This window comes from Euprymna scolopes, chromosome 21, assembly GCF_053919585.1.
Source record: "Euprymna scolopes isolate OS-2025 chromosome 21, ASM5391958v1, whole genome shotgun sequence".
Classification (NCBI taxonomy): domain Eukaryota; kingdom Metazoa; phylum Mollusca; class Cephalopoda; order Sepiida; family Sepiolidae; genus Euprymna; species Euprymna scolopes.
This window is the reverse complement of record NC_136502.1, coordinates 70156569-70180089: the sequence shown is the minus strand read 5'-3', so window position 1 is coordinate 70180089 and position 23521 is coordinate 70156569. Positions and strand designations below refer to the sequence as shown.

Below are 23521 nucleotides of genomic sequence, written 5' to 3'. Positions count from 1 at the left end.
AAGAGAGTATAGAAAAAAAGAGGGAGAGGCTAAACCTAAGGTTTAGAAAGAGACAGTGAGCATAGAAAAGGAGAGGCATCTAGTACACAGGCTAACAGGTGGCTAGTGACTGCTCCGTGACCGATGTCAGTTGCTAAGCGACAAATAAAGAAAAGAAAGGACTAAGAAAGATACTGAGAAGAGGGAGAGAGAGAGAGAGAGAGAAACACACACACGAAAAAAAAAAAAAAAAAAAAAAAAAAAAAAAAAAAAAGAGGCCTTTTTGGTACAAGAGCCACCTCTTGGCCATAGTGTCAGGCGGATGTGCGAAATTCCCACCCAGCACCAGAGGCAGCAATGTTGTAGAGATAGGAGGTATCGACCCCCCCCATCAACAGCGAAAAGAGAATGCCTGGGAGAAACTCCATACCAATGGCGAAAGGACACGATATTGACGGCAGTAAACGGCGAACTTTACAAATGTGCGCCTTAATCAGCAGGGATGGATATCAAAGACATTTTCACCAACTGCTTGGAACAAAAGGAAAGATAAAGAAAAAAAGAATAAACTCAGTAAGTCATCTGTGAATATTTCCCTCTCTTGTATATTAAAACATTGAATTCATTTTGCCATCATTTGTTTGTACTGAAGATACATTTTTTGTTTTGATATATTTCTCGTTGGCATCTTCAAATAGTAGACAAAGGTACCCCCTCCCCATCTGTATAATTTGTTCTTTTTTTATTTTCACTTAATTGCATTATTCCTTCTTGACCATAGTTCATTGTTTTATAATAAACAATAACTTTGAAAGTTACCATTACATGTCGTGTTTTATAAATAACTTTAAAAGTTACCATTACATGTGTTTTATAATAAACAATAACTTTGAAAATTACCATTTTCCGTTATTTTCATACACTGTTCGTCTTGTATATTTCTGGTTCTTAAAGAGTCTCCTCATATTTTTATTTCAGCGTGGTGTACTGAACCCAGGACCTACGTGTTTTAATGTTCATTGTATTTCATGAAGGTCTTTTTTCTTTTTTTTTATTACAAACTCATGAATGTGTTATTGTCTGTTTGCATTAATAATAATGGAATTCGTAATAATGTTCATAAGACTGACTTATTTTTAGGTGGATAACCGATTCATCACAAAGGATCAAAATATTGATATATTCCAGTAGATGGGCAAATGGTTGGTTTTTTGCATGTCTCCTGGGCAATTTAGATTTACATGCCTCAAGTAATAAGTCTCATAAGCTCTTAGTTAATTGTTTGCAGTTTAATTTGATCAGGCTAAGAATTGTCATTTGCTAGTCTGTGGTTCGGTTAAAGTTATTTTTATCACTTATGTCCAGTTTTCCTTGGCCTTCTGTAAACTAAGCCTGCAAATTGAACTGTTCAATAAATCTCATCACCTTTGGTTTAATGTCCATTTTTCATGTTGGTATATGTTGGACAGTTTTAAGAAATTTACCATCTCTGGATAGGTCTTTACTTATCCCTTAAATTCATTTGTATCTCTTCCTACCAAGTTTTCCTTGGATTTCCTTTGTGAACTGAACCTGCTACCTCAACTGTTCTCCATCTACTTTCATCCATTCTTTCAATGTGGCCATCAAAGTCTCCTGGTTTGGACACATCTTTCTACAGTGACCAGATTTAATCTTAATTTGAAATTATCACAAATGTGTCATTAAGACTATTACACATCCATCATATGAATCCCAAATCCCTTCTTTCTATTCCATTATATCCTTAAACCTCACTGACCAAGTTTCACTTATATAATTACACTGCATGCACATGCCTGATAGACTCTTCCCTTGGTTGACAATGGTAATGCTCTGCTGGTTCCCTGAACTTTATCAACCAACTCATAATTTTCAAAATAATGATAAAAGATAAAATAAACAAAAAGATTTTACCTTTGTAAGTGCCATTGACACTGTCCGGTGACAACCAATTCAAGAGGTGTGTCATCAGAGATTTTATCTGCAGGCACAGGTTTGGGTCGTGGTTCCAGATCATATTCTGTGAGAAAACCTTCCTGACCCACAATAAATAAGGAAGCAAAAGGTTTTTTGCCCTCTGATAAAAACAAAGAAAAAAATCACAATTGATGATTTAAAAAAAAAAAAAAAAAAAAAAAAAAAAAAAAAAAAATCAAACCAACATGAGTGAAATCTCCAGTAGAGAAAATAATTGTATCTTTTTTTTCAATATAAACTGCATTTATTTTATGTACTACCATAAGTGGTTACTTTTGTTATGATAGCATGGGACAGCCATCTCCCCACAACAATCACCATATGTTAATAGTGGACAAATAAACACAAGTTAAACTTTGTATTATCTATATATTAATACGATAGCATGGGTGTTATTTACTTTGTGTGTCACGCTTACATCCAAGTGACTGTCCTTTAATTGTTATGAACTTCCATTTCTTGTAATAAATAATTTTACCAAGAATTCTTCATAAGTTTTGGTTTCAGTTTTGATTATAGCTGATGGCACTCCAGTAATCTATTCTTTTCATGAATAATTTTATCAGGAATTCTTCATGTTTTGGTTTCGATTCAATCTGATGCACCTAAGTCATATGGATATATTTTTTATTTTTGAAATCACTTTATAATGGATAAAAATTGATAGAACATTAACTATAATATATACAAAATCTGCAAAAATTAAAATCTATTTAAGTGGACTTTACAACCGGGATATGCTGGGCGTCCTTGCTAGCTTAGATAAATATTTTTGCAGTTTTAACAAAAGAGCTACAATAATATCAGAGGGGTTTCCATTTATGCTGAACATTTACAGAATGCCAACATCAATATATTACATATCAATTAGTCCGCTGTGGGATTTCCACAGGCCCCTCTAGTTTGCCCGACCTTCAGGTATATCTTCTCAAACTTATGAATCTGCATGGAATTTCAAATAAAAGATTCTATTTGAAATTTTGTGCAAATTCGAGTTTGATAAGATACACCTGAAGGTCAGCTGAAACTTTGTAAATAACATTCAAAATGAGAACAGTAATTTGAATAGTAAAAGAAAAAAAAAAAAAAAAAAAAATCACTATTTAATGTTAACCTAGGAATTATTTAGGTGTGAAACTGTCACATGAAAAGAAAATTACAATAAATTTGCTCAGTTAAAAAAAAAAAAAAAAAAAAAAAAAAAAAAAAAAAACTCCATTTATGTTTAGCATTAAGACCCCCCTTTTTTTTTTTTTTTTTTTTTTTTTTAAATCAAAATATTGTTTTTAAATGTAAATTAGTAAAAGTAGGAAATATAATGTAAATCAAAGAAATTTGTCTTTAATTGAAGCCTAAAACAAAATGTGGAAAGAAAGCATCTTAAAATTAAGTAATAATGTAAGTAAAATTAAGAGTATTTTTATGCCATTTTTGCATTTTCTAGTATATAATTAAATTAAAAAGATGAGAAATAAAAGTTACATAGAACTTTATTGTATTATTAAATCAATAAGGATAAAAATAAGAGTAGGAAAGAACCTATGTAGGTTATGGCATTGCTATTAACTTTAATTATCTTGATAGGTTTGCTTTATTAAATGAACTTGAAAAGATATATATATATATATATATATTGTTGCCTGGGTTGACATTAAGTTCAGTTTGGAACACACCTGCTATACTAATCATTTTCATCATAGGCAACATGGATACCCCCCCCCCACAACAATTTCGAAAATAAAAGGATGAAAACATGTAAATGTAATCGCAAAAAAAGGTATGTGATACCCTCTCCACCAGATATTTCGTTAGAAGGGATACAAAGAGAAGAAACTATTCTTTGAATATTGAACACTGGAAAGAACATAAATCATTAAAACTTTTGTTTCAATAAAAATAGCAAATGCCCATGTGATCGCACACACAAAAAAAAAAAAAAATTATATATATATATATATATATATATATATATGTTGGAATAATAATTCCAAATAAATGTTATCAATATTATTGTTTAAAATAAAATAATTTTAAATAGAACACTTAAAACAATTCTCTCACTAAAAAGATTAAGATACTGCTATTTAATAAAATTGATTTTTCTTAATGTAATATGTAAATGAGATGGTCTATTGTATATTTTACAATAATCATACAATATATAGAAATAAATGAAAGATTAAATAAAGTAAGGAACCTTTTGTATATATTAATCAAATTGTAAACAAACAGACAAGAATACAAATTATATATAAACAATTTATACAAACATTATACAATGTTTGGATCAATAAAAAATGTTATATTTAAATACAACACAAAGACAAACAGAAATAAGACTAAAACTCACCTCGCCTCTCAATGGGAACGGGAGGAGTGAATCCGACACAACATCTTGGACTGGCAAAACATGCAACAGCAGAGACCGTTTGGTCAATGACGGCTGTTGCACCTGGCTGCAATGCAGGATTTGCATTTCTTGTACCCGTGACCGTCGTGGTAATTCCTGACAAGCTAGCAGTTGGTTGCTTGACTTGAGCAAGGGGATAGATTGGGATTGGATGAGGGTAGGGTGGAAGGCGGGGATTGCCAAAATTATTAGTCAGAGCATTTTGCCGGGTGTAAGTAGGATACAATTCTTGGATACCCACTGTAAAATATAAAAGTACAGTAATAAACAAAAAGAAATGAAAAAAGATACTTCAATAACAAAGGACTAAACTAATGTTTTGACGTTTATTTCTCTCCCACAGTGGCAACATGTAACCCAAAGTGGGGAAAACCATTATTTGAAAAACTAGTGCCCCAGAGAAGGATTTCCAATTGTGATTTATAGAAAAAAAATGGCCGAGCCAGAAAAAGACTCAATTAGTACAGACATTAATATATTCTACATTTTTTCTTAAGTCTAGGATCAATTATCTTTTGGAACCAGATGCCTTTGGTAGAAAATAAACTTTTTTTACATCACCTGATGAGTGACTGTTTCTTGCAAACCAATTTGTCTGAAACATCAGCATCTTCAGTGTAGCGACTATGTAATATTTGTTTATATAAATAAAAGTATATTTTGCTCTTTTATTGAGCACTCTTAATAACCTCGTTTTAATTCATGAGTTTTATCTTCTGAATACTTTTAACTTGGTGTGTATATATCTCATCCAGTGGTCTAAAGACTATTCGTTACAAGCATTGAACATTTCAGCTACCTTTTCTAAAATCTCTCTCCAAAAGTCATTCCAACAAAAGATTCGGATCAAGGTTCTAGATTATCACTAGGGCTGTGACAACAGAATATTCTTTTTATTCTTTTGACTCTCGGGTATATATCCGACACAGACACTTACATCAAGTGGTCTCATGCTTTGTTTGGGAGCGATTTCTAAATTAAAATTTTTAAATCTATAGATCCAACAGAAAATGGGGAATTTTTTTTTAAATAATAAAAAAAAAAAAATTTAAAGACTTACCCGTTGAACTTGGGCTTCCTGACAAAACTGGACTGTGACGTCCAGTGTTTGTGCGTTCAATCTCATCAAGTCCAGCACTTTTGTGGAATCGGCTCATCCTGTTCACAACTCTAGGATTACAGTGGGTCCGGATACTCACAGGACCTAAAATAAAAATAACCATGCAAAAATGTAAGCAACTGAAACTCTTCGAATGACAAAACGATTCTGAAGGAGAATTAATAAAATAAAAAAAATAAAAAAAGTAACTTTTGTTTTGTATTTTTAATGAAAATACAAAAAAATTTAGTATGAAATAGCTTTCTCACTCTTGGGAATGATTTTAAATTTTTTTTAGAATATGAGAATAAATAATTTATATTATTTGAAACCATTAATTGTAAATAGATTAGAAGACTAATATATATACAATTATAAAGATATATTTACACTAGAACCCATCAAGATAACAGAATGCTCAATATGCTAGACAGAGCAAAAAAAAAAAAAAAAAAAAAAAAAAAAAAAAAAATTGATAAAATAAAAATTGAATTACAATAATTATTAATTCATTAAAAAAAAGGAGTTCTAATAAATTTATAATTCATTGTTTGAATATTTGATGGATTGATAAGTATTGTAATTTTTCCTCTCAATTACATAATTTTTTATTAAGTACTAATCAGGGTTGCGGAGTCAGATGGTGAAAGTCTGACTCCAACTCCTTGAATTCCGACTCCTTTGATATTTTAGACTCCTTGACCCCTATGTGGAAATCTATTCTGCAGATCCATATATCAGCCTCCCATACCTATTCAGCATTTTATACCTACTTTTCATGTATATCATTTTTTATGTTTAACATTCACTTGTATGATAAATATACTCACATATACACTATACCAGCTTTATTTATTTAACGTTAACTCCTAACTAGGCGTATCACCACTTGGATGAAAACAGCTACTTTTTGAGACCATGTCTAGGAAAGATTAGCAAGATGTTGGGTTATGTTAGCTTTAAACTTCTACATATCAGTACGACCAGGAAAGCCGGTAGCAGGAAGGGAATTCCAAAGTCTAGCTGTTCAAGGGAAGAGACTATTAGAATAGAAAGCTTTTTGGCATCTAGGGACCTCAACAGTGAAGGGGTGAGATCTTATTGCTAAACGGGTTTGTCGGGGATATGTACGGGGTACAAGTGCAACAAGTTCATCAGAACACATTCCATTAAAACATGCACAGAGATGCAACATTGTGACAATAAGACAAGAGCTGGAGTTTAGTTGATAAAGTGAGACCGATTAGATTGACAACTTTTTTTGGAACCTATCCAAGATGGAGAGGCTATTGGTAGATGCACCAGCCCGATGTGGCAAAAATACTCCATGCATGAACGAATGGAGGCCTTGTAGAGGTACAGGATACTCTCAGATGTGAGTAGTCTTCTAGCTCAATAGAGGGAACCCAGCAGTCTTTGCAATGTCCTCTATGTATTTGTAACAGTTCATATTGCCCACAAAGTAAAATATGGTAAAATAGTCCCAAAAAAGGAGTTTGAAGGTAGAATCCTCAGGTAGGATGTTATTTTTCATCGATATAGGCAGTTCGAGAGGCGTCTTTTAATTGTTAAAAGGTTGGTTGGTTGGTTGGTTTTACTAGCATTAAATGTTACCATCCATTTGCGTCCCCATTCAACTATGGTCTGGAGGTCATTTTCTAATGATTCTGCCATTGTTTTAGATTTATGTACATCTGTTCTTCCCATATTATAGAGAATTGTATCATCAGCAAATATACCCATCTCGGACACAATATTATAGGTCGTTTATGAATATCAGGAATAATAATGGTCCAAGGATCACCCCCCCCCAAGACACTCCTGCATTAATGTTATGCTGCTTGAATGTATGTCCATCAATGACAATCTGTATGCTTCTATTGTCTAAGATGGATCTAATTATATTTAGTATACGTCGAGTTATACCGTACAATTTAATTTTCATTAGCAGCCCTTTGTGCCAGACTTTGTCAAAGGACTTGGATGTATCAAGGGCTACAGCTGTGGCTCCACCCGCTTTATTCAGTACATTGTAAATGCATTCACAGATAAATGTTAAAATATCTGCAGTAGAACGACATTGCCAGAATCCATACTGTTTGTCAGAGAGAAGATTTGCTTTTGCAAGGTGGTGAACTAGGGTTTCATTAATTAAGGTTTCAAAGATTTAGTGAAGAGGGGGAAGAGGTTAATAGGGCGATAATTGAGAGGGTCTGTTCTTTCATCAGAATTCCTGTATATTGGTACCACAACCTCAATAGACAGCAAGTTGCCATCACCCGCTGAACTACTATTCAGGCAAGCTATACCCACGACACTACCCAGCCGAGTAGAGCCAGGAAAACAAGATTAGAGGAAAGGTCAAAAGAAATGAAGAGAAACTGACAGTAGTATGCAATCTGTAGACTTTACACCACTATATCCAGGACAACATGCGACCATAATAAACAAAGCCGACAGGGTGTGGTACCCTGGGACCATAGTCCGGAAGAATGATGACAACCCAAGGAGCTACATTGCACAAACTCCAAATACGACAAGACTCCGCCACAACAGAGCCCACCTCCATGCTGTACCAATACCGACCACAAAAAGAAAGTTCACTTTGCCAACCCAATACCAACAGCAGCACAGGATGTGGAACAGCCCTATGTACATAACAGCCAAAAACAAACTATCACACTCTACAACAATACAAAAAACACATAACACTGGCCAACATAACAAACCACTTTACACCCATACACCCTATCTAGCACCCTTTCAGTAGAACTTTAATTAACTTAGAACTGAGTCTTACACGCACAAATACATAACTAAACAGGGGGGATGTTGTAATATGAAACATCATATGCTGCGGGTGCACTTATACATGTGGGACTACCAGACGTTCCGGCTTCTGTACCTTAGAAAATAAACACACTGCTCTGGCCCTTCCTCAATCAGGCTTTGTCTTCATTCCTTATTACAAATATTACTTCAATATGCAGTAGAACGACATTGCCTGAATCCATACTGTTTGTCAGAGAGAAGACTTGCTTTTGCGAGTGCTTGATTAATTAAGGTCTCAAAGATTTTAGTGAAGAGGGGGAAGAGATTAATAGGGCGATAATTGAGAGGGTCTGTTCTTTCATCAGAATTCCTGTATATTGGTACCACAGAGGCCATCTTCCGGCTATTAGAAAAGCAAGATTCAGCAAGGCATTTATTGTAGAGCTTTGAAAGTATAGGGACTAGCTCAGTTAAACATTTAATTAGTATAGCAGAGATGACATCAGGCCCACACGCTTTTGAGGTGTCTAAGTTTTTTATGATATTGCAGACATGAGAAGGGGCGATTTTACATCATCTAATGTGGCTTCAGTCCACATAGGGAAATTTGGGAGGGAGTTGTTTGTTGGCTCTAAGGTGGAGTTAGAAGCAATCACCAGAACAGCAGTTCTGCCTTCTCCATTACCATGCATGCAACCTTCTGGTTGTTGCTCAGTGGAGGAATTACTGATTGTCCTTTATTCACTACATTAGTATAGATTTTTCAGAAATCACGAGTTCCTATCTTTGGTGATTCTATGCATTCCCTGATTATTTCAGCATGCTTTCTTTTGGCTGTAACTATTTCTTTCTTACAATGATTTCTAGCATCTACGAATTTTGCCTATTTGTATTTTACTTATAACGTACAAACTGGTGGAATGCATGCTGTCTTTGTGCCATAGCAGCTGCACAATCTGTAGTGAACTATGGGGGTGAGTGGGGCTTGCTATAATACTTCCGTGCGGGAACATGTGCTTCAATTCTCACTTTGCACCACCAGTTGGCACACTGTTCAGCAGGAAGAGAGAAGATATCAGTCCACGGAGCATCTTGGATGTGTTCTCTAATGGTTTCCCAGTCAGCCCTGTTGTAGTACCTTGTTTTGAGCAATGATTCCTCACCTTGAAGTTGGGATTTAAATGTGATGTCAACTGATACCACTAGGTGGTGTGTGTTTCCAAGTTGACTGGGCATTAGTCACACAATCCTCAGGTACTGTGGTGAGGAATAGGTCTAGAAGTGAAGCCTGCTGAGGTTCACGATTTGGTAGGAGAGTTAGAAACATTACTGTGTGTGAGAGAATGGGCTATAGAGAAGCTAATAGTAGAGCATCCAACTGCATCTGTGTAACCTGAGAAACCAAGCCAATTTTTATGGTGGACATTAAAGTCACCAAACATGTATTTGGGCATTACTATCAGAGACATATCGATTAGAGTACAATCCTAACTTGAGGAAAAACGGCAGAGAAAATATAAGTAACTAATGCGGTGATATTAGTTGAAAGCATATAAAAGCCTGGTCACCCACTTCAAGATTTTTCTCTAGTTTAAGGGAGGGTGCTACGAATACTCTAAGCATATGCATACATCTATCCAAGTCCTTACGGCAAAGAGGGAGGTATCCTGTCATGTTAAAGTAGTTGGAGGTGACTCGAGAGTGTAAGTTTGTTTCACTTAATGCTAAGCTATCCAGGGAGTTTACTAAAAGATAAGGCTTTACATCATCTAGATTACTCCTAAGCCTACAGATATTTGTGAAAACGAGTCTTAAGGGCGGAGGCAAATTGGTTTTGTTTGGGTTGTTTGGTTATATCGTGATACTTGTTTGGGTTGTCATTTAATTATGTTTTTCTTTAATGTTAGGTATGGGGAAGAGTGTTGAGCAAAGTGTGCCGTTTTGATGCCAAGTATACAAACACAGTGGTCTATTAATGGAGTCCAGTCTACAATGTGTGGTCTCGTGAAAGCCAACCAGATATAGCATGGCACTACAACTACCCTGATATTAGACTGGCTGTTCTATCATCAGATGTATAAGCGTTACCAAAGAGTTAGGGCTCCTGTACTGTCAGTTGGAAACAGCAGCAAGACAAACTGTCAATCAGTTACGCTCAACCTCTCAGACAAGACCAGCCCAAACAAGTCTAGTGAGCACAAGTGGCATGCAAGCAAACTTTCTCAGTTTCTAAAAGAAAGAAATTTAAAATAGGGAATAGGGAAACGGAATTCAATGTCTTAGTCAGGAAATAAGGCCAAGCACAGGGTGACTCTGGCGAGTCCCTGGTATTGTACCTCTTGCCTGGCTAATAGGCAAAGAAGAAGTGTGAAAGCTGGCGATAGAAAGAGCCTATTTACTCCTTAAGCAAGTTACGTTTGCAAGCCGGGAATTTGTTAGAGTCACCAGCTCCAGCAAGGTTGTCAACCATGACCGAGGACGCCTCAGTTTTGTTATCAGTTTTCTTTCTTAGACGGATGATCTGACAAGATCTACGGGTCCATTACACCAAGAGGAATAACCATGCACCAGGTTTCTACACCAGGTATTTCTGCGCCCCCGCATGGATGACGATATTGAGTATGTTACTTTAAAGTTTTTCTCTATTCTTCATAAATGAGCGCAGAATTGGAGAGATTCCCCTCAACATTTACAAGAAATTATATTAGCAATACACATGAAAAAAATTGAAATAGCTTGAAATATTTCAATATTGGTATGCATAGAAATAGCTTCATGAGCTAAGAAAGAATCTTTTTAAATATTTAAAATCTGATTAAAATTAAGGAAGATATGGCTATTTTTGTGCCTCACACGTTTGGATATTTTTCCCTCTTTAAGACCATATGCGTTTCGTCACATTTTTTACACTACTTTCAGTAAAAATGTCATATCTTTGTTAAAATACAAGACTAAGAAATGAAATTTACCATATAAGTGTATTTTTGTACAAGGAATCAGAATATGCAACTGAAAATCTCCCAAAGTTTATGGTTTCCAAATAATCTGCAGTAAATGTGCATAAATATGCAGCAATTCCTTAAAAATGCCATGTATCCATAAACAGAAAAGTTGGAGAACTCAAAGTTGAATTGTAATGTGCTTTATGTACAAAAAACTTAAATCTAAACATAAGACCATTTAAAAATGAATATATTGCAATATTTCTTTGGTATTATTGTAGATTAACACCTTCTGTTTAACCCCACTCAACTCCTTCTGACCACCCCTCCAAAATGTGATTCTACCTTTTTAGGAAATTATGTATAAAATGCCATGAAAAACTTTAATGAAAGATAAACAAATTATTTTAGAATTGAATGTAAAATAATTTCCTATTACAGGTCATTCTAGCATTTTAGGGCAGTTAACTATTTTTTTTCTATGGGAAAATATGCATGCTTTTTTTTTTTTTTTTTTAAGATGATTATGTGTAGTTTTAAGAGGGTTTCTATGCAATGAGAATATGGGGAGGGTTGCCATTCGGACTTTGAATTAATTGTAAGGGCAAAGGAAAATTATGTGTGAACTTGACAGAGACAAAGCTAACAAAAACAATATTAGAGGGGGGAGCGGTTAGTTTCACAAAAATTTAATGTAAAATAATTCACCATTTCCTGGCCATTCTAGCATTTTAGGACAGTTAACCAATTTATTTTTATGTGCATTTTTCTTTAAGGAAGGATCTATTTTTTGTTTGTTTGTTTTAGATGCTTGTATGTGGCTTACAGAGGTATTTTATTGAGGGGGGGGGCTTGCCACTCGAACTTAGTGTTATTGTTAGGGTTAAAGAGTGTTTTAGGAATACGAACCGTTACTTCATTTTTGTTTTGTTGTCCTAACTGCAAAATGCTGTTTCCATTTCAAATAAATATTTTACAGAAAGTTATATATATATATATATATATATATATATATGTGTGTGTATTCGACAGGTAAATAAGTCAGCAAATGTTATATTTAGTTTTAATTTAATAAGAAACTGCGTTGCGAAATTTAAAAGAAAATTCCATAAATTTGTTGATTTCTATTTTCGAGGTTGAAGGTGTTAATTCCATAGGCCGTTTATACTACGCTGGAGCAGGTTGTAAAAATATCTTTCGCTTAATAAGTAGAAAAAAAAAAATAACGAAATAAAAAGCTTCCTAATTGTAGTTTGATGTGTTTTCTTTTAAAATTTCAAGAATATTGATATAGATTGAGGGTTTGTATTACTATACACAGATTCGAAAAAGTTGTCAAAAAACAAATATATAACAAATAAATGTTATCAAAAGCAAGTTACTTTTCTACCTAACTGGATAATTTTTTAGTGTTTTTATTTAATGTAACATGTTTATTCAGCTTGAAAACAGTGTTTACCGATGTTTTGGAAAATTTAAAATGGCGCCCGACTCTTGAAATGGTAAGTTTGGGGAAAAGAGTTAAAAATAAAAAAGTAGACAAAATACTGCTAGAAACTCGCTCAATATATGTTACCGTGACATAGGCTGACATATATTCGGTGAGTTTTTAACAGTATTTTGTATAGTTTTTTTATTTTTAACTTCTTTTCTCAAACTTACCGTGTCAAAGAGTCGGGCCGGGCGCCATTTTTAATTTTCCAATACATCGGTAAACACTGTACGTTTTGAGCTGAATAAACATGTTACATTAAATAAAAACACTAGGAAATTATCCAGTTAGGTAGAAAAGTAACTTATCTTGCCTTTGATAACATTTATTTGTTATATATTTGTTTTTTGACAACTTTTTCGAATCTATGTATAAACGAGATTTTGATACTTATTTTGATTTTGAAAAAAAAAAAAAAAAAAAAAAACATTTGTGGCTGTTCGCAGTAAAACATTGTTTTAATTCGCTGTTCAAAACTAATTTAAAGAATAAAAGTGCATGCAAGCTATATATCTACAAAAGTTTTTGTTTTTTTAACCATGTTTTTAAATTTGACGAGAAATGTGAGAAATTGCAACAGATTCATAATGCCGAATTGGTTAGGATTGTTATTATACATTCTGAAAACCGAATAGTTCTAAACTAATGTTATTCTGATAACAAAATAGCTCTAATTAAACATAAGAACATTTATATTCATATTTTCATGTTTTTCTTAATTCGTTCTTGAATAAAAATTAAAGAACGCGTGTTGTTTACACTGTGTTATGGCTGATTCTACAGGCTGGAGCTGCTGCTGCTGCTTCTAGTAATACTAACTTCATTTGACCAAATTCGAGAAATAGAAACAATTTTTTTTTCGGGTAGGTCCTTTTAAATTATCAATTACCGCGGTCCTACTCAACATAAAATGATACTTTTAATTGATAAAGATAGTAAAAAGATTGATTTACTTACTACTGGGTGTCCGAAGAATTTTTTTTCCAAAATGTTCGATACTCGTCATATTAAAGTCTTATTTTTAACACGACAAAAAAAGAAATGGTCAAAAATATTTCGGACACTTGACAGTATTAAGATTAGCACCTCTACTGATTGGTTCCCAAATTTCATGACGAAATTCTTCATACAATCACGGTACGGATCTTTAGAAAACAGGGGGGGGGGTCATTACAAAACCTTACCGAAAACGCCATTTTATGACGTTCACATTTTTATCACTTTATTTGCTTAAAACTCTTAAAATATATAATGTACATTCATATTTATTAGTTCATTTGAAAGTATATTCATTTCCGAACAAAACAGTAGTAATTTGTAGACTTGAAGTGCTTTGGTTTAAAAAATATGGCTATTTTAGTAGAACTACCTTGAAATCTGATTATCCAAAGCGTTTTTTCGTCCGTGTGTATTACTAATTATATCTTTCAAGTACTGTAAGAAAACCAATCTGCTCTAGCAACTAATTTGTTTTAAAATAAATGAATAGGATATTAATAATTATTTGAATATGTAAGAGAAGATAAAGCAAAGAAAACAAAAGAAACAGTGGGACTAGATCTACATAAAGAGGTTCCACACAACACATATAGATGCACTTAACTTGGTGTTCTTCGAGTGATCTATGTTGGTCTAGCTAAAAGATCAGTGTCTCCACATGGAATGAATTGGGGTGCGAAGATTAGCGTTTATTTGAGAGCAGTAAGAGGGAGGGAGGGAGGATCTGCCTTAAGAGCCAAATGTGTGCTTTGATTTTAATACTTTTATTTAATTGAAACGGTATAATTTTCGATTTCTGTATCAATGATTTAAAGCACACAAACAAATGACATGCGAGAAAAATCTTGGAAAATAGTTTCAAGTGGGTAGATAGCATGGAATGTATAAATGGAATAAAATGATACAATAAAATAAATTAATTTTTTAGTAATATCTATTTTAAAGGCAGATTAAGGGATGGGTAAAATTTTAAATAGATTTAAAGCTTTTTTTTTAAATGCAAGTCCATCTTACAAAATTTCATATTTTATTGTATAACATGGGGAGTAGACTCGCCAGTTACAATGAATTCAGATAAGAATGGGAGTTTGGAAATGTGGTTTAAAGTACATTATAAATACATTTAAAAACATGAACTAAGTTTATAGAATAACATAGGGATCAAAAAAATTACAATTAAATTTTATTATGCTTTCAGTTCAAAAGGGACTACAATATTTCGGGATACGGAAACCTCTAAGACATGGCATTTCGAAGCCAAACGCTTCTCTTCAGAAAAGGGAAGTAAAGATATACAAAAAAATTTAAGATAATATTGCCTTTATGGAAAGAGGATCAAAGGCAAAACATGAAGACGTACCGAGACTAAAGCCAATTCTAGGACTGCCAGCAATCATTGTAAAAGTAATAAAGAATGTGAGAGAGTTTTATGCTCAGTCCGTTAAGTCCAAAGTAGCTAAGCAGCGGCTTGGTTACCACCAGTTTTGGCAAATAGCAAAAAGGATCCTGAACAAAATCATGTGCTCTATCCCAACTATCATCAATGGACCGGAGGTAATCTCATCAGTATCAGACAAAGCCAAACTCTTTGCCAAGAACTTTGCAACTAATTATACCCTATGCTACTAAGGCTGTCAACCCCTCGTATTTCCTCTTATCAGAAAACACTATGCAACACATCTGTGCAGGATGTTGCCAAGCTAATCAAAAACCTCGATTCCAGTAAAGCAACTGATCCTGATGGCAGTACTGAAAAGGTTCAACCAGAACTAGATCCCATACTTACATAGCTGCTAAAGCATCGTCTTAAATATAATTGCTTCCCAATACCCTGGAAAACCTCACCAGTATGCCCTGTATTTAAGAATTCAGGTGATCGGTCATATTCCTCTAAGTACAGACCAATAAACCTCCTGTGTGTCATACGTTGCTGGAATCCATGTTAAATGGAAAAGTAGAACCATCTCAGTAAAATAACCTTAATGACATGCAATATGGTTTCCTTTCTGCTAGATCTACAGCAGATGTGGTAACGGTTACATCTCATAGGATTAGAGAATCTCAACGGAGGCTTCCTTTCTAGGGCAATTACTCTTGACATATCAAAGACCTTTGATAGGGTATGACATTAATGCCTACTTCATACGATCTCCAGCTACAGTATAGCTGGAAATGTTTTCTCAATTATTAAATCATTTCTTTCTGATAGGTTTATAAGAGTAGTGGTTGATAGGCTAAAATCAGAAGCTCACAGTATTAATGCCGGAGTCCCTCAGGGGCCCATCATGGACCCAACTCTTACTGATCTACAGCAATGATCTTCCAAATCACATCCTAAGATCATTCGAAGACATTTATGCTGATGACATTACCATCTATGGCAACATATCAAGGGCTGTAAATGACCAAGTTCTCTCTGATTCTCTCTCCTCTGATCTTGAGCATGTAGTGCAATGGGGAAAGAAGTGGCTGGTTAATTTTAATGCATCTAAAACCAAGCTTCTATCCTTATATCATCCACGCTCTGATCTTCTATCTGCCATCAATTGAAATGAATGGCTCTCGTCTTGGGGAGGCTCCATGTTTTGACAAGCTTCTGGACTGGAAAAATAGTGGGATCCTTCTAGCGTTCCAGTAGACATCTCACTGCTGATGCAATTCTCTACCTAAGTAAGAGTCAGGTACATCCACAGATGGAGTACTGTTGCCACATCTGGGCAGGAGCTACTGTAAAACTAATCATGCTTCGACAAAGTTCAAAATAGACTTTGTAACCTGGTGGGGGTGCCCTATTTCCTTCCCTGCAACCTCTTTCTCATAGAAGAGACGTTATGAGCCTGTCTCTGGTTTATTATTATTTTCATGGCAAGTGCATGTCTGAGCTCCAATCTATGGTCCCCCCCACTCGCCAAACTTTCATGAAAAACTCTAGTCTAGCTGAAACCACTATCAATAATTTTCCTTACTCTTTCTGTGCCTAATCCTAAACGTAGATTCCATGAACAAAGCTTCTTTCTAAGAACTGCACACCTGTGGAACTCTTCCATTTGCCTGCTTTCCAGCTGACTACAATTTGATCATATTTAAGTCCAACAAACAAATTCTTGATGAGCCATCTTCCTTAAGTAATTCAATCTACCAAATTTCCAAACGATTACTACAATATTGTGCTATTGACTTCTGTACACTCATTAACCATTATCTTTGAGTGACGTTTGGGCCTTGATAAGCGGTGACTCCTATGTAAAAAAAAAAAAAAGCTATAAAGGTCTATAGTGCCATGGGATGCTTATTGATTTATGCCCGTTATTTTTTGGGGATGGAAGAAATAAGATTGTAATTCCGGATTGATCACGGACTAATCCAATTGCCAAATTCCATTTAATTCAGCAACTGGATAATTTTCAGATTACAATCCGATTGTTATCTAATGTAATCCACAGTGATCCCACTCAAAGACAGAATTTTCATTGATCTTGTGTGATGTCACAACCAGAACGAAAACAGCTGTCCAGACAGGATTTGCAGTGATCCGACACACTGAAATATCTTGATCAAGTAGAAGCATTACAGTATAAATTATGAGATCTCCAAAAATAAAAGCAAGACCATACAAAAACTAAATTGTGCAAACCATTGCTTAGGAAGCAATTAAATTGCTTATTTACCAAACCTGTTTTCTTGCTCTTATTTACTTATACTGCTTCCCTCTTTTTGGAAATCATAATTTATCATTCTATGACTAAAGTGTAATGTTTAAATATAAGGCCTATACCGGCCACATGTTACTGATGTCACTAAAATAACTGCCACAAATGTTATTTCTAAATGTCTGCTTTAAAGGGATAATGCTTTGCCTCCAAGATGCCTTCCTGTCTGTTTTGCATGATAAACATTAAAAATCCTTATACTCTTAAATCCTCCCCAAATCCCTGTATATTTTGTATATTAATGCTGTATTCTTGTAAGTTATATCGTCTCTTGTTTCAACTGGACAAAAAAAAAAAAAAAAAAAACAATTGCTCTTCTCCCCAAGCCGATATAAAAATCACATACTTTGCACGTACGTTGGGAAGAGGGTTTAGCTTCCGGTCCTAAACTTTAGTAGGCTGACCTTTTCAAAATCGATAAATACTAAACCTCTATAGATTTCTATTGCTAAGGGATGCATTAGCTTACCCTATATTTATACTCTATAGAATATCTATAAAATAGATAACTAATTGCCACAGTTTGTGCCTAGATTATAAGTGATCTATATTAACTAGCAACTATCTTTCATTAGATGGGATAAAGTACTGGTGATTATCTTTATTTGAAAACTAACACCTAAAGCACATTTTGAAACGTACCCTAACCCTTATGCTATAATTTTCCAATTAATCACTAATCCACAAAGCATATTTTTATCTTTTAACCCTAGTAGATATTCACCTTTAACCTACACCCCATACTCATACAGGCCTCCTTTAAAAATGTAACCAATCTTAATCCTATTCTGAGGAGTGTAACTTCAAAGCAGATACTAATTCTTTGATACTAACTATCAATCCTAACTATCCATGCGAGAGCATAGAAATACCTGGCTTTGAAACCAGGTGCAGGGGAAAACCCTCTCAGTGCTGATGGACCAGATCTGATTAGGTCATCCATCTAGGATAAGGAAAACTCCAATTTGTAAACCTGTGCCACTGACCTCACATGTCTTGGCACCAAACAGGGAGGTTTCCTCATTCCTGGACGACAACCTCCCTAAAGCTGGTGATTTGATCAAATCACCAGTTTGCAAACCTAAACTGCTTAAGGAGTAGATAGACTGCCTATCTATACTCCATACTCCTTTGCCTATTAGCCAGGAGCAGAGGTGCGGCCACAAAGACTGGTTACAGAAGCCCTAACTCTTTGATAGCGCTTAGAGCAGTTGTTCTATCATCAGTTGTGTAATATCGGGATATTTGTAGTACCATGTCACACATGGAAAGGCACCTTGCACTCATCTCTGAGGGTCTACTTGTGTTGCATGATGGTGGCTATGCACATCTGTTTTGCCTAACACCTCAATCTAGATCTGAAACTACAAAATAGAATGAAATGACAGCTCAATCCAAAAAAAATGTTCAAACCAGACACACACGCTTCCTCCCTTGAGGCTTGCATTTACACATATCCGAAGACTTAGAACTAACTTAGATGATGTAGAATCATTTCTTCTAGCAAACTCCCCAGATATCTTAGCACTAAGTGAAACTAACTTGCACTCCTCCATCCCCTCTAACATCTTTAACATGTCTGGTTATCTTCCACTTTGTTGTAAGGACTTTAACAGGAACGGACTTGGAGTTTATATTTGTAACGCCCTCCCCATGTCTAGGGAAGCTAAACTAGAATCAGGTGACCACGCCTTCATGTGCTTTAAAATAAATTTACAACATAGCGTTAGCTACTTGTATTTTTTTAATTGCTCTCCTTCAACCCAGGACTGTACTATAATCAATCATGTCTCTGATAGCATAGATGTAGCACTCTCCCTTGACACTAACACCCAAATACATGTATTTAGTGACTAACGCCCACCACAGAAATTTGCTTGGCTTCTCTAACTACACTGACACAGCTGGTAGCATCATACATAACTTTGCTATATCCCATTCCTTGACACAGTAACATTCCAGACTTATCTCCCAGATCACCAGGCCCAGCAAGCCTCACTTGTGGATCTATTTCTGACAAGAGATCCTGAGGATTGTGTAACAAATGCTGATTGCCCACTTAGGAATGCTGATCATGCTGTGATAATGATAGAATTACTTAACTCTCGACTCCAAGTTGAAGAGCCATTGCTCGAAACGACAACGTACTAAAATAAGGCTGATTGGGATGGCATTAGAGATCACATCAGAGACGCCCAATGGGGAAATATCTTTTCTCTTCCTGCAAAATAGTGCACAAATGAGACTACTGAATGGTTCAAAGCAGCAATTGAAGCACATGTTCCTACACGGAAGTTCTACTTGTGCAGCTGCCATTGCTCAGAGGCAACATGCATGCCATAAATTTATCCAGCATAAGTCCTGTACAAACAAAGTATATAGAAGCTAGAAGTAATTGTAAGAAAGAAGTAGCAACAGCTAAGAGTGAATATACTGAAACCACCAGGAAACGCATTGAAGCGCAAAAATTAAGAACTCATGATTTCTGGAAAATCTACAATAGTGTAGTAAATGGGCAATCAATAATTCCCTCTATCCAACAATCATGAGGTTGTTTGCACAGCAACTGAGAAAGCTAACATGTTTGCCCATTATTTTCCCTCAAATTATCTTGGACCCAGCAAACCATTCCCTCCCTAATTTTCCTCTGGACAGAAACCACACTAGATCTGAAAATCACCCCTTCTCGAGTACACGATATCATAAAAACCTAGACACCTCAAAAGCATGTGGACCTGATCTCATCCTGGCTGCGCTATTAAAAAAAAAAAAAAAAAAAAAAAAAAAAAAAAAAAAAAAAATGCTCCACTGAGGTTGCTTCAGTTCTCTTAACTCTTTAAGAAATTTCTTAATGAATCTTGTTTTCCTGACAGCTGGAATATTGCTTCTATGGTACCAATTTACAAAATCTCTGGCAAACTAACTAACCCATTAAATTATTGCCCAATTAACCTCCTCGATTTTCGCCAAAATATTTGAGTCTTTAATTAATCAAGCTCTAGTCCACCACCTTAAATCTGCTAAACTTCTGTTTGACCATCAATATAGATTTAGGCAAGCCCGTTCTACTGCAGATATTCTAACTTATCTCTGAACGTATATACCAAGCACTGAATAAGGCAGGGGATGGGAGGGCAGTGGCCCTATATATAGCTAAGGCTTTTGACAGGTTATAGCACGATCTCATAAAAATAAAATCTATGGTATTACTGGACGAATGCTTAATTAAATCCTTAAATGAGAGAAGAATCCAGGTTATCCTCGATGGGCATATGTCCAAACAATGATATAAATACACGTGTACTTTAGGGATCGATCCTTACCTGATAAAATTGTCTCTGAGATGGGTATATTTGCTGATGACACCACGCTCTATAGCAGGCACATGGGGAAAACTAATGAGCATATAACTAAGGCAATGGCAGGAACCCTAGAGGAAGACCTTTAGTCTGTAGTGGAATGGGGGTTAGAAATGGATGGTAACATTCAAAGTTGCCAAGACAAAGCTAGTTTCCTTTAATAATTACATGAAACCTTACCAGACATTAATAATAGCTATGGCTAAAGTACATTACCTGAAAGTATTTCGTTCAAACTCCTCGGCTTAACGTTCACAGGGAACAGGAGTTGGAATAAATACGTTGAGATCATTGCCAAGGCTGTCGCTAGAAAGTTATACTCCTCAAAGTATCTTGTACCTCTATAAGGCCACCATTCGCCCATGTATAGAGTACTGCTGTCACATTTGGGCTGGTACATCTGCTACTAGTCTCTCGCTCCTGGACGGTGTTCAAAAGAGTTGCCAACCTGATAAATCCTGAACTGTCATCTAAGCTTCAGCCTCTGTCCCATCGACGAAATGTTGCATCCCTCTGCTTGTTTTACAAGTATTTTAATGGTGGATGTTCCGACGAACTACAAGCACTTGTACCCCCCCGATAAAAATATCCGACAAGCAGCGAAGTGGCCACCCCTTACACAGTAGAGATCTCCAGATGTAAGAAAGCCTTCTACTCTAATAGCTTCTTCCCCAGAACTGCTAGACTTCGGAATTCTCTTCCGGTTTTCATGCTTCCCAACAGTACTGATATGCAGAAGTTCAAGTGTAATGTAAACAGACATCTTGCTCTCCCTACATCAAAGTGGCAATGTACCTTGTTTGGTTAAAAAAAAAAAAAAAAAAAAAAAACAGGAAAACCATGTAAAAAAAAAAAAAATAAATAAATTCATTGAACTTAAGGAGTCGGATAAAAAATTCCGACTCCAGCTAAAACCTCCGACTCTGCAATCCTGGTACTAATATCTAATGACAAGCAGTAAGACTTCACATCTAAATACATTTAAGGCTTCTAGTATTGTCTTCAAGAACATATGGTGTAACAGATATAAATGCTGACATCCTACAGAAGATTGAATGTTCAATCATCAGTAGAAGTGATATTAAAGAATACAATTACAAATGACTTCTATTCGGTCATTCTTTCCATTGTTTTGACTCTTGAGTATATATCCGTTAAAATCTTGTTTTTATATAGACTGATGTGGTTCTCAGTTAATTAAGTGTGTGTGTCAGATATGTACCTGAGAGTCAAAAGAATGAAAAGAATATTCTATTGTCACAGCCCTAGTCATGACTAATGGAAAGTCAAGCTAAATAATGAATAAAGGGGTCTGCTCAAAATCCTATACAGAGTTTGACAAGATGTACCTTAAGATTGGAAAAAAAATTTTATATGATGTATGAAAATCTGAAGTTTTAACATAAAATCAACACAAGTGTAAAAATTGTTTAATATAAATGGTTATATTTTAAAAGTTTAAATAAAAAAAGGGTTGTTTACTATTCATACCTCCATAACTTGTAATGGGAAAGACGTGTGTTGTTCCTCTGTGTGTACTAACAGAAACCCAACGGCTGTCAAGAGAAAAAGCCATGTCCACCACCTGAACAACGGAGGAAAAAAAAAAAAAAAAAAAAAAAAAAAAGTTGTTATTAAAAGTTGGAATGGCAATATTAATAACTAATATAAGATGTGCCCAAAAAGAAATAAAAGACAAAAACATTGCATTGGTTAAGGAGAGGACGGTATCAATATGGTTGGTTAGTTGGTTATCCAGGATTTTTGTATATGCTTCCTTCAACAAAAGTTTGACACGGTCTGGCTGTTAAGATAACGATTGTGGTGATTGGTTGTGTCTATCTCCAACTGTTGATTCCAGCTTATGTTCACTGTTAAACTTTTTATTGATCGTCATGTGATTCTGGAAACTTAAGTGAAGACAATAATTAAAAATTATGAAAAGAGAAAACTTGTCTTCAATCAAATGTCTATTATTAATAATAATTATATATATTATATGACAGAAAAAAAAAAAAAAAAAAAAAAAAAAAAGCTAGGAGAGATCTTAAGAGTGGAGGTTAGTGCGAATGAAGTTAGGCTCTAAATTAAGTGCCAAGTTGTGCAGCAAAAGGTTTGTTCATATTCTACTTAAATTTCTGCATGTTAGTACAACTGAGGGAGCAGGGAGGGAATTCCAAAGGTAACTGCTTCAAGGAAAGAAACTATTAACATAGAAAGCTGTTTATCAACCTCTGCAATGAAGAGGTGGGATTTTGTTGATTGTCGGGATATTTATGTAAAAAGGGCATTAAGTTTCCATCACACTCCTTGCATAAAAAGTTAAATCGAACTAATGCTTCAAACAAACACTGACAAACTAATGCTGAGAAAGGATTTTGTGTTGTAGATCTATGTAGCGACTAGTCCGTCTTACCTTTGCTGTGGTGTCCCCTCTGTGGAGAGTGTATAAATGATGTACAGCACCCAGTGAAGAACCGCAGGGATGAGTTGTTAGACGGAACACATGGAAGTTGTGTCCCAGCTTGCAGGCTGTTAAGAGGAGAGTACCACTGGGATCGAATGCCATTGCCGCCACAGGTTCATTAGCATGGGCATGGAAGTGGGCCAGAAGTCCAGCACAATCAGAATCTTCAGACACCGAAAACTGCAAAATTTTTACAAAAATTAAACTTATGCTGATAACAAATAAATATATAAGATGTATGAAAAAAAAAAAAAAAAAAAATCAAAGTGCTTAATACCTGCTACAAGAATAACA

At 35.1% G+C, this 23521-nt stretch overlaps 1 protein-coding gene across 2 annotated transcripts in view; it reads right to left on the bottom strand.

The window, feature by feature from the left end:
* Positions 1-23521, bottom strand: part of LOC145242447 (BCAS3 microtubule associated cell migration factor-like) — a 156450-nt gene that overhangs the window by 45431 nt on the left and 87498 nt on the right. For both annotated transcript variants that reach the window (XM_080105503.1, XM_080105504.1), the window contains 5 exons: positions 23177-23407; positions 22252-22345; positions 5448-5591; positions 4328-4627; positions 1915-2077 (listed from right to left, as the gene is read on the bottom strand). In XM_080105503.1, coding sequence (XP_079961629.1) covers positions 1915-2077; positions 4328-4627; positions 5448-5591; positions 22252-22345; positions 23177-23407 — 932 coding nt within the window. The remainder of the gene's footprint in view (positions 1-1914; positions 2078-4327; positions 4628-5447; positions 5592-22251; positions 22346-23176; positions 23408-23521) is intronic.